Below are 11272 nucleotides of genomic sequence, written 5' to 3'. Positions count from 1 at the left end.
CGTGCGCGGCGGCGCCGCCTCGCCGCGCCGCGCTGCTGGCGGCGGCGGCGGCGCCGCCTCGCCGCGCGGCGGCCGCGGCGGCGGCGGCGGCGAGCCGGCGCGCAGCGCTGGCGCGGGGGGTGGCGGCGGCGGCGGCGGCGCTGCTGCCGGGCGCGGCGGCGCGCGCGGCGCCGCCGGCCGCCGGCGCGGACGCGCGCGCCGCGCTGCTCGCGGCCATCGCCGCGGGCGCGGCGGACGCGGACGTCGCGGCGCGCGTCGCCGCGCTCGTCGCCGAGGACCCGAGCCGGGGCGCCGCCGCGGCGTCGCCGGCGCTCGGCGGCACCTGGCGCCTGGTCTGGTCCGCCAGGGCCGAGGCCTTCTCGCCGCTCCTGCGGCTGCCGCCGCCCCTGAGGCCCGAGTCGTACCAGCTCCTCGGCGACGCCGCGGCGGCCGAGGTCGGGGCCGGCCGCGTCGCGCAGCTGCTGACGCGCGGGGTCCTCGGCGGCGGCAGGCTCTGGCTGAGCAGCGGCGTCGCGCCGGCGGCCGAGGCGGACGTGCTCGAGATCTACCCGCCGTTCCGGCTCGAGCTCGAGGCGGGCGCCGCGCGGGCGACGCTCGTCGAGGCCGGCTCGGACGCCGAGTTCCGCGCCGCCAACGCGCGCACGGCCGAGGCCCAGGCCGCGCCGCGGAACCGGTACCAGCAGCAGTACCTCGAGACGACGGGCCGCGCCGGCGACCTCCGGATCTCGACGATCGTCTCCGGCGACCCGGTCATCGTCGGCGCCGTCTTCGTCCACGAGCGCGTCATCTAGGCGCCTAAGTGCCGGGGGCCTCCCGAGGCCTCGCCCGCGCCCCGGATCGCAGGTAGCGCCGGGGGAGCCGAGACGCTGGAGGCTCGCGCGGCATAGCCTCGGCGGCGTCCCCGGCTCGCCCGAGACTCCGGCGGCTCCTCGAGAAGCTCAAGCGCCTTCTCTGCGCAGCCCGCGACGCGGACGGCCGAGATGTCCTCGCAGATCGACGCCGCGGAGGCGAACGACGGCTGCGTCGGTCCGGCGAGCGAGCGGGCGGGCACGGCCGAAGCCTGCGAGGGGTGCCCGAACGCGGCGGCCTGCGCGTCGGGCGCCGGGCGGGCCGCGCCCGAGGACCCGACGCCGGGGCTCGTGCGCGACCGCCTCGCGGGCGTCAAGCACGTGCTCCTCGTGCTCAGCGGCAAGGGCGGCGTCGGCAAGTCGACGATGAGCTGCCAGCTCGCGCTCGCGCTCGCGTCGCGGGGCTACGACGTCGGCCTCCTCGACATCGACATCTGCGGGCCGTCCGTGCCGCGGATGATGGGCCTCCGGGGCCGCGGCGTGCACCAGTCGTCGAGCGGCTGGTCGCCGGTCTACGTCGACTCGCCCGGCGGCGAGCTCGGCGTCATGTCCGTGGGCTTCATGCTGCCCGAGGACGACAACGCGATCATCTGGCGCGGCCCGCGGAAGAACGGCCTCATCAAGCAGTTCCTCACGGAGGTCGACTGGGGCGACCTCGACTTCCTCGTCGTCGACACGCCGCCGGGCACGTCCGACGAGCACATCTCCATCGCGCAGTACCTCAAGCTCGCGGACGTCGCCGGCGCGCTCGTCGTGACGACGCCCCAGGAGGTCGCCATGCAGGACGTGCGCAAGGAGCTCAACTTCTGCGCGAAGACGCGGATCCCGGTCCTCGGCGTCGTCGGGAACATGTGCCGGCTCCGCGTGCCGCTGTCGTCGCTCGAGTTCGTCGACCGGCGCACGGGCAGGGACGCGACGGCGGAGATCCGGCGGCTCCTCCGCGAGGCGGACCCGATCCTCAAGGAGGTCTTCGACGACGTCGACGCGTCCGTCGACGTCTTCGCGTGCGACGACGCGGCGGCGTCGCCCGCGGCCATGGCGGCGGCCTTCGGCGTGCCCTACCTCGGCGACGTGCCCCTGGACCCCGTCCTCCAGCGCGCCTGCGACGCGGGCCAGTCCCTCGTCGACGACTTCCAGCACGCGTCGTCCTTCGCGCCCTTCAGCGCGGTCCTCGGCGCGCTCCTCACGCACCTCGCGGCGAACGACGCCCTCGCGAAGAGCGCGGCGCCGTCCTAGGGGCCGGGCGCGCCTAGTTATTCTGCGAAAACTTGTGCCGGCACTTGAGGCACTCGTAGAAGACCGTCTGGCCCTCGTCGACGCTCCGCATCTGCATGGTGTAGAACTCCAAAACCGGGTGGCCGCACTCGGGGCACTCCTCCTCGACGGTCGCGCGCGTCGACTTCTTCGGGCCCGCGTCCGCGTCGTACTCGTCGTCGTCGGCGCCGCGCGCCCACTTGGGCCGCGGCTTCGGCGCGGTCCGCGTCTCGACGACGACGTCCGCGAGGCCGCTGTCTGCGCGCGGCGCGCGGCGGCGCGTCGTCGACGGCGCGCGCGCGCGCGCGGGACGAGACGCGCGGCGCGAAGGGGGGGGGGGTCGACGGCGCGCGCGGGCCGCGGGGGCGCCCGTCCGGCGCGACGCACCGGCGAAGGAGCAGGACGCCTCGCAGCTCGAGCAGCGCAGGGGCTCCGCGTCGGGCAGCTCGACGTAGGACCCGCAGTGCTCGCAGAAGAGCGCACCATCGATGTTCTCGAGGACGAGCAGGCCGGGCATGTTATTGATGTGACGCCTTCGATGCGCGAATGGACCGGCGCGACTGGTCTATCGCGGAGTTGGCAAATTCAATGTTTTGGATGAGGGGCCAAGATGAAGCAAAGTGACGCAGTTCAAGTCGCCTATAGATCGGCGTAGTCGACCACCCCGGCAGCCAACATAGGACGGGCGTCCGCCGCGGGCTTCTGCGCGCGCGCCCGGGCCTCCGCGTCGACCGGACGCCCGGCCCGCGGATCCCGCGGCGCACCGTGACCGTCACCGCGGCTCTCCGCCGGCGCAGCGCGTCCTCGGCGCTGCCCACGGGCGGCAGCCGCTCCCGGAATAACCACCGAGCGACGTCGCGACGGGCGGCCGGGCTTGGCAAAAGCTCGCCCACCTAGCGACATCTCGACCGGATCGGATCAACACAGTGCACCTTACCGTCAAAAATTCTTCAAGGTTCACGCTGTGCCATCGGTGTGGCAGCTCAGACGGGCGATCAAAGTCAAGCCTTCGAGGCCCGAAGGACCGCGTGCACCACAAAGCAAGCATCATGTCGGCCGTCGACGCGAAGGCTTCGAAGAAGCGCAAGGCCGAGGCGTCGTCGGCGGCCTTCGACGAGGCCGCCGCCGCCGCCGGCGAGAAGGCGAAGAAGCCCAAGAAGACGCCCGAGGAGAAGGCCGCGAAGGCTGCGAAGAAGGCGGCGAAGGCGGCGAAGGCGGCGAAGGAGGCCGCGGCCGCGGAGGGCGCGGCGCCCGCCGCGGCCGCGGAGGGCGCGGCGCCCGCCGCGGCGCCCGCCGCGGCCGCGCCGGAGAAGAAGCGGCCGCGGACGCGGTCCGTCGACGCGCAGGACCGCGCGAGCGACGCGGCGCTGGCGTCGGCGCCCGCGGGGTCCCGGGCGCTCGGCGACTTCGCGCTGTCCACGGGCACGCGCCAGGCCCTCGACAAGCGGGGCATCAAGGTCCTCTTCCCGATCCAGGCCGCGACGTTCGCGGCGATCTTCGACGCCGGCAAGGACCTGCTCGCGCGCGCGCGGACGGGCACGGGCAAGACGCTCGCCTTCGCACTGCCCGTCGTCGAGAAGCTCCTCCTGGACAAGGCGACGCAGCGCGCGCCGCGCGCGCTCGTGCTCGCGCCGACGCGCGAGCTCGCGCAGCAGGTCCTCGGCGACTTCTCGGACGTCGCGCACGGCCGGCTGCGGACGCTCTGCGTCTACGGCGGCTCGGCCTACGGCCCGTCCTGCGACGCGCTCCGCCGCGGCGTCGACGTCGTCGTCGGCACCCCGGGCCGGACCATGGACCTCATCGAGAAGGGCGTGCTCGACGCGTCGGCGCTCTCGTTCGCCGTGCTCGACGAGGCGGACCAGATGCTCGACATGGGCTTCAAGGACGAGCTCGAGAAGATCTTCGCGGCCATGGCGCCCGCGGGCGCCCCCGCGCGGGCGCGCCAGCTCCTCCTCTTCTCCGCGACGCTGCCGCCCTGGGTCCGCAACATCGCCAAGGCCTACGCGCAGACCGACGCGTCCCTCGAGGCCATCGACCTCGTCGGCTCCGGCGGCGGCGACGCGCGCGACGGCCTCGGCGGCATCGTCTGCCAGGCGTCGACGGACGTGTCGCACAAGTGCGTGCCCGTGGCCTCGTGGTCCATGAACCACAAGGTCATCAACGACGTCGTCGGCGCCTACGGCCTCAACGGCGCGGCGCGCTGCGTCCTCTTCTGCGAGACCAAGGCCGAGTGCAACGACGTCGTCGACTCCAAGGAGATCACCTACGAGCGCCGCGCGCTCCACGGCGACATCCCCCAGGCGCTCCGCGAGAAGACCATGGCCGCGTTCCGCGCGGGCCAGTTCAAGATCCTCGTCGCGACGGACGTCGCCGCGCGCGGCCTCGACATGGTCGTCGAGCTCGTCGTCAACAACAAGCCGCCGGCGACGCGGAGCGGCTGGGCGGACGCGGAGACCTACGTGCACCGCTCCGGGCGCACGGGCCGCGCGGGCCGCAAGGGCACGTGCGTCACGCTCTACCAGACGAAGCACCGCGCGACGCTCGAGGAGATCGAGCGCAAGACGAAGAACGCGTTCGACTGGGTCGGCGCGCCGCGCGCCCGGGACGTGCTCTCCGCCGCCGCGGACGCCGCGCTCAGGGCCGTCGAGGACGTCGCGCCCTCGGCGCTCCCCTGCTTCGAGGACCGCGCCGCGGCCCTCGCGGCGACCTTCGCGGGCCGCCACGGCTCCTCGGCGACGGGCGGCTACGCGGAGGCGCTCCGCGCGGCGCTGGCCAAGCTCGCGGGCTACGAGCGGGGCAAGCCCGCGGACCGCAGCCTGCTGACGAACAGCGAGCACTACGTCACGTGCCACTACGCGGCGGGCCTCCCGATCCACTCCATCTCCTACGTCTGGAACTTCCTCCGCCGCGAGCTCAAGCCCGAGGTCTGCGACGCGCTCAAGGCCATGCAGCTCGTCGCCGAGGGCGACGGCGCCGTCTTCGACGCGCCGGCCTCCGCCAAGGCCGACCTCGTCGGCCTCGACGGCGTCAGCGTCGACATCGACGACCTGCCGAAGCTCAAAGAGCGCGCGGGCGGCAAGGGCGGCAAGGGCAAGGGCGGCCGCGGCGGCAAGGGCGGCGGCCGCGGCGGAGGCGGCAAGGGCCGCGGCAAGGGCCGCGGCTCCTCCTGGTACTAGCCGCGCGCCGCGCGCCTCGCCCGCTCCGAACGTAACACGACCTCCTCCGCGCCGGGTCTCGCCGGCAGGTCGGCCGCCGCCCCCCTTTAATAACGAGCGCGGCCTTCGCCGTCGGGGGCCGCGTATGGCGCCCGGGCGCCCTCGATGTCGTCTCCGTGGACCGGGGCGTCTACACGGCCGAGTGCGACGACGGCCAGGTGTGCACGACGCGCTTCAGCCGGGTCCGGATCCGCCGCGCGCTAGACCGTGGTGCGAATTCGTTTACCGTCAGAAGCCGCCGGCGAAGCCGGAGGGCATCGGGACGCCCGCGACGGTCGGCGGCGTTCGTGGCGGCGGCGGCAGGCCGGGGACGCCCCGCAGGAACTCCTCGTCGTCCTCGTAGTCGTCCTCGTAGTCGTCGTCCTCGTCGCCGCCGCCGTCGTCGTCGCCGCCGTCCTCGGCGAGCATCGCGATGAGGGAGCTGACGTTGGACGTGCGCACGTTCACGCGCACGGGGCTGAAGTCCGGCGTCCTCGGTGGCACAGGCACGGTCTGGAACGCCTTCGGCAGGCTCTGCTTCGCGGGCGACGGCTCCGAGGTCCGCAGCGCGTCCTTGAGCGACGGCCCGCGGCCGAAGAGCGGGTTGTCCGGCTCGTCGTCGGGCGGCGCGGGCACCTTCGGGCCCGAGTGGCCCGTGCCGCGGTCCCGGGCGCGCTTCTGGGGCGACGACGACGCCTGCTTGGCTTTTCTCGGCCGCGGCGCGGGGTCGGGCGTCGCCGGCGTCGCCGGCGTCTCCGGGTCGGGCCCCCAGATGGGGTCGACGGCTTTCGCCTTCTTCGGCCGAGACCCGGGCGTCGCCGGCGTCGCCGGCGTCTCCGGATCGGGCCCCCAGATGGGGTCGACGGCCTTGGCCTTCTTCGGCCGAGTTTCGGGCGTCGCCGGCGTCGCCGGCGTCTCCGGATCGGGCCCCCAGATGGGGTCGACGGCCTTGGCCTTCTTCGGCCGAGTTTCGGGCGTCGCCGGCGTCGCCGGCGTCTCCGGATCGGGCCCCCAGATGGGGTCGACGGCCTTGGCCTTCTTCGGCCGCGATCCGGGCGTCGCCGGCGTCTCCGGGTCGGGCCCCCAGATGGGGTCGGCGGCCTTGGCCTTCTTCGGCCGCGATCCGGGCGTCGCCGGCGTCTCCGGGTCGGGCCCCCAGATGGGGTCGGCGGCCTTGGCCTTCTTCGGCCGCGATCCGGGCGTCGCCGGCGTCGCCGTCGGGCTCGCGCCCCAGATGGGATCGGCGGCCTTCTTGGCGCCGCGGTCGCCGCCGCGCGACCTCGCGCGCGCGACGGAGCCCTTGCGCTCGTCCCACTTGGGCGTCGCGGCGGAGAGCTGGCGGTGGAGCTTGGAGACGGTGCCGTCGACCTTGAGGTGGGCCTTGGGCTTGGCCCGGACCTCCGAGAGGACGTCCTCGAGCTCCTCGACGACCTCCTCCTTGCGCCGGAAGCCCCGCGGCGGCGGCGTCGCGGCCTCCCCCGCGCGCACGTACACGACGCTCGGGTAGCGCGTCGCGGGCCCGGCGTCGTCCTCGACCTCGGCCGTCGACGCCCGGGAGCCCGGGGCGGCCCCGGGCCGGCCGCCGCCCCGCGCGCCCGGCCGGCCGCCGCGCGGCAGCCTCGGGAGGGGCGCGGGCGCGGGCGCGTCGAGCGTCGAGACGCCGTCGGCCTTGCGCCGCGTCGCGTAGGCCGCGAGCGCCGCGGAGCTCGCCTTCGTCGCGCGCCGGAGCATCGTCGCGCGCTTGACGACCCTGGCCTCCGCGGCGACGAGCGCCTTGCAGATCGCGAGGTAGCCAAAGTCGCGCGCGAGGTCGCGCGGCGTGCGCCCGCGGCCGTCGCGCGCGCGCGCGTCGGCGCCCGCGGCGACGAGGGCGTCGACGGCGTCGCCGTCGCCCGCGCCGGCCGCGACGTGGAGCGGCCGCGCGTGGTGGCCGTCGGCCGCGTTCGCGTTCGCGCCCCCGGCGAGGAGGAGCCGCGCGGCGTCGAGGCGGCCGTGGCGCAGCGCGTGGTGCAGGGGGCTGCGGAAGCCCTCGCCGCAGCGCCCGTCGACGTTGACGCCCTCGGCCTCGAGGAGCGCCGCGACGCAGTCGACGTCGCCGCACGACGCGGCGCAGTGGAGCGGCCGCCGGCCCTTGAAGAGCGCGTTCACGTTCGCGCCGCGGGCCAGGAGCGCGCGCACGCGGGCCGCGTCGCCGTTGAAGGCCGCGGCCTGCATGGCCATGGCGCTCTCCGTGACGATGCCCATGGCCTTGGCCTCCTCGGCCGCGCGGTCCATCTCGCGGCGGTCGCGCGCGTCGAAGGCCGGCGGCGCGAAGCGCACGCCCCGGGGCGCCGGCGGCGCGGCGCCGGCGCCGCCGGCGACGTGCTCGGCGCGCCGCGTCGCGCGGCGCGACCGCATGGACGCGACCGCGTCGTCGTCCTCGCGGTCGACGAGAAAGTCGTCGAGCGCGGCGACGCAGCGGTGCGCGTGGAAGAGCTCCGCGACGTCGCGCGGCGCGCCGAGCCGGCTGGGCGCGTCGGGCCTCGCGCCGGCGCGGAGCAGGGCGAAGACGACGTCCGCGTGGTGGTGCTTGCAGGCGACGTGCAGCGGCGCGAGGCCGTCCTGCGGCCGCGACCTGGGCGGCACAAGCGTGATTCAACGTCGCTTCAACGTGAGTGTTCCGCGCGCGCGCGTTCCGGAAAAAGCATCCACGCTTCGAGACCGTTCCGAGAGATGATCGCTCGTCCAAAAATCAGCCGAAACGAGTGGAAAACGGCCGAGAAAGGAGCCTTTGAAGTTGGGAATTTCGCACCCTTTTGCTGCCCTGGCCGCGACGCGTCGGACGCGCCGAGCCCGAGGAGCGCCTCGGCGGCCTCCGGGTGGCCCCGCTCGCAGGCGACGTGGAGCGCGCGGTTGCCCTTGCCGTCCGTCGCGTCGAGGCTCGCGCCGCAGGCCGCGAGCGCTCGGACGACGGCCTCGGAGCCCGCGCGCGCCGCGTGGTGGAGCGGCGGCGCGCCCTCGATGAGCGCGTCGACGTTGAAGCCCTCGACGCCGCAGATCGTCGCGCACTGGTCCGCGTCGCCGCGGAGGCAGGCCGTCTTCACGCTCAGCTGCGTGAAGCCGAGCGTGTGCGAGTTCGCGGCCGACTCCGCGTCGCCGCCCGCGGCGACGAGCTTCGCGCGCGCGAGGAGCGTCGACGACCGGCGCGCGGCGCCCGCGGGCGCCGGCGCGGCCGCGGCCGAAGCGGCCGGGGGCGCCGCCTCGAGCGCCAGGAGCGCGCCCGTCGAGCCGCCCCGCGGCGGCGCCGCCGCGCGCGGCGGCGCCGCGAGCGCGCCCGTCGACTTGGAGTGGAGCGGCGGCGGCCGCCGGAGCCGCTCGCCGAGGTCGCGGCGCTGGTTCGCGTAGAGCAGGCCGTGGATCTTCTTCTCGAAACCGTAGTCGCGGCCGGTCTCGTAGGTGAGCTGGAGGGGCGGCGGCGCCATGGGCGGCGGGCGCTCTCCGGCAAAGTCGGACCGAGGTCCGGGGATGAGCGCGCGCGGCGGCCGGCTTCGCGGCGGCGGTTCGGGCGGCGCGGCGGCGGGCCTCACGCCATCGACGTTCGAGCCCGTCCGCGGCGCCGGTTCTCGTGGGACACAGCCGAGCGCCGCGGCGCTAAAACTTCGATCGATTCTTGAAGTACACGAAGGCCTGCACCATTTCACCATCAACACGAGCGGTCGGCACCGCAACAGCAGGCTGCGAGGTGGCGGTCTCGACAAAGTCAGAGCTCCAGGTCCTGCCTGAGCGTGCGCAGCGGCAGTTCGCGCCACCTGTCGGCGTCTCCACGCGCAGCGGTAGGCGAAGCGACATGTGGCGTCAGCTCATCGTCTTCCTCGTCGCGGCGTGCGCCGCGCTGCGCGCGCCGCCGTCGCGGCCGCGCGCCCTCGGCCGGCGCGTCGCCGGCGGCGGCCCGCGGGCGTCTCCCGACTTGTCGCGGCGCGCGACGGAGACCGAGGGCGAGGTCTTCGAGCTCCTCGAGGACGACGACGGCGACGGCGCGGCGGCGGCGGCGATGATGCGCGGCGACGACGACGACGACGACGACGACGACACGCAGCAGGCGCGCGTCGTCACCTACATGGTGCTCTCGCTGCTGCCGATCCTCGCGCTGCTGCCCTTCTTCGGGTCCCGCGACTGGCTCCCCGCGGACCCGTCGCTCTACACGTGAGGCCGCGCGCGCGGCCGCTAAGCGGCGTCGGGCCGCTTAGCCCCGGGGGCGGGGGGAGGGGGGGCTACTCCTCGGCGCCCGTGCTCGCCGAGGAGGCCGACTTCGCCGGGCTCGGCTCGTCGTCGTCGCCGGCGGCGCCCTCGAGCCGGCGGAGCGCGTCGGACGTCGCGACGCTCGAGGACGCGGCGGCGACGAGGGCCTCGAGCTCCCTGTTGAGCGCGGCGAGCGCCTCCATGGGCGCGCCGGCGGCCATGAGGGCGTCGAGCTCCGCCGTCTTCCGCTCGATGGCCTCGAGCGCCGCGTTCGCCGCGTCGAGCTCCGCGGCGAGCGCGCCGTTCGCGGCCCTTCGCCCCGCGATGGCGTCGTCGCGCGCGGCCAGCGTCGCGGCGAAGGCCGCGTCGTCGAGCTCGTGGCAGTCGCGGAGCGCGTCGTCGCCGATGCGGTCCAGGTCCTCGGGCCGCGGCAGCGGCGCCGCGGCGCCGCCGTCGCCGCCGTCGCCGCCGTCGAGCGCGTCCCACCTCGCGTGGGGGTTCGGCGGCGCGGGCGGCAGCGCGGCGGCCTCCGCCGCGCCGAGGCGGCGCGGCGGCGGCGGCGCCGCCGTGGCCGTGGGCTTCGCCGCCGTCGTCGTCGCCCGGGGCGTCCGCATGTGCGCCTTGGCCTCGGCGAGCGGCGCCGCCGTCGCCTCGTAGTCCCGCCAGGCGGCGGCGATGGCCTCGTCGCGCCGCCGCTGCGACGCGTGCCAGGCCTGGAGCTGCCCCTCGAGCTCGTCGCCCGTCTTCGCGGTGAAAAACGCCATGGGTGGGGCAGCGTCGAGCGCTGGGCTGCCGGCCGCTCGTCGAGTGGAGCGGCGTCGCGGCGGCACCTTCGGCGCGGGACGTCACCCTGGACCTCACCGCGGGCCCCGGGCCCCGACGCGTTGAGGGAGCTGGTTGGCCAAATTGGCCGGATTGGCCGCGTTGGACGTACGCCGTCGGACGGCAGCCAACCGCGACCGGACGATCGGACGAAGAGCCGACCGCGATCGGACAGGGACGAGGCCATTGGACGAACCTAGCGGCCATTGGACATGACCCCCGGCCATTGGACGTAAAAGTCATCCATTGGCTACGATCTCGCGACGTTGGGCAGCGTCTCCAGGGGGCAGCCCGCTCGCGAGCGGCGACGGCCCGGAGCGCGTGGATTCCATGGAAGCGGCCAACGCCACCCTCCCGCCCGCCCAAGACCTCGGCGCCGATGAACCAGAACTTCCGATCCGCGGACTGCCGCCGTTCTGCAGGCATCGATCACTGCGAATGCGGCGCGCGTCCCCCGATTTTTGCAGCTCCGGGTTTATACGCCGTGACAGGAAGGACATGGGGCAACATATCACCTCTGTGCGGTCGCCCTACGGCTGACTCGGGTTCGAATCACCCCCACGCGCGTGACGACGACGACGGCGGCGGCGGCGGCGGCGGCGGCGACGACGACGACGACGACCGACCGACCGACCGACCGACCGACCGACCGACCCCCCAAAGTAGGCTACAGGGCTTCGCCGGGGGCCCGAAGGGACTCGCCCGGCACCTCCTCGAAACCCCAATATATATTTTTTAAATTTTACCCCCCGTACCCCGGCGCTCGAGGTGGCCTCTCTGCTGGCAGTCCTCGCATTACACCGTGACTGACGCAGAGCTCGCGACTCATGTCGGCCAGCGATCGGACGATCGGACGATCGGCCAGATCGGACGATCGGACGAAGCCCATCGGACGCACGGCCAATCGCGGTTGGACGTGGCCAATGGGATTCAGCC

General features: G+C 74.9%; 4 protein-coding genes across 4 annotated transcripts; 2 read left to right on the top strand and 2 right to left on the bottom strand.

Moving 5' to 3' along the window:
* Nucleotides 1–946: 946 nt before the first annotated feature.
* On the top strand, nucleotides 947–2120 carry AURANDRAFT_60033 (hypothetical protein; the record flags this gene model as incomplete). The annotated part of the gene is made up of 1 exon (XM_009038160.1): nucleotides 947–2120. The coding sequence occupies one exon, from the start codon at nucleotides 981–983 to the stop codon at nucleotides 2082–2084; it is 1104 nt and encodes a 367-aa protein (XP_009036408.1).
* On the bottom strand, nucleotides 2098–2619 carry AURANDRAFT_25278 (hypothetical protein; the record flags this gene model as incomplete). The annotated part of the gene is made up of 1 exon (XM_009037789.1): nucleotides 2098–2619. One exon carries the CDS (start codon nucleotides 2617–2619, stop codon nucleotides 2098–2100), a length of 522 nt encoding a protein of 173 aa, XP_009036037.1.
* Nucleotides 2620–3496: 877 nt separating this feature from the next.
* On the top strand, nucleotides 3497–5269 carry AURANDRAFT_895 (hypothetical protein; the record flags this gene model as incomplete). Its single annotated transcript, XM_009037721.1, has 1 exon — nucleotides 3497–5269. A coding segment is annotated over one exon (1773 nt), but the record flags the coding sequence as incomplete, so codon positions are not given.
* Nucleotides 5270–5545: 276 nt separating this feature from the next.
* Nucleotides 5546–10278, bottom strand: AURANDRAFT_63399 (hypothetical protein; the record flags this gene model as incomplete). The annotated part of the gene is made up of 3 exons (XM_009037788.1): nucleotides 5546–7910; nucleotides 8120–8821; nucleotides 9584–10278. 3 exons carry the CDS (start codon nucleotides 10276–10278, stop codon nucleotides 5546–5548), a joined length of 3762 nt encoding a protein of 1253 aa, XP_009036036.1.
* Nucleotides 10279–11272: the final 994 nt, after the last annotated feature.

Source organism: Aureococcus anophagefferens (assembly GCF_000186865.1).
Source record: "Aureococcus anophagefferens unplaced genomic scaffold AURANscaffold_7, whole genome shotgun sequence".
NCBI classification, from domain to species: domain Eukaryota; class Pelagophyceae; order Pelagomonadales; family Pelagomonadaceae; genus Aureococcus; species Aureococcus anophagefferens.
This window is presented reverse-complemented; position numbering and strand designations above follow the sequence as displayed.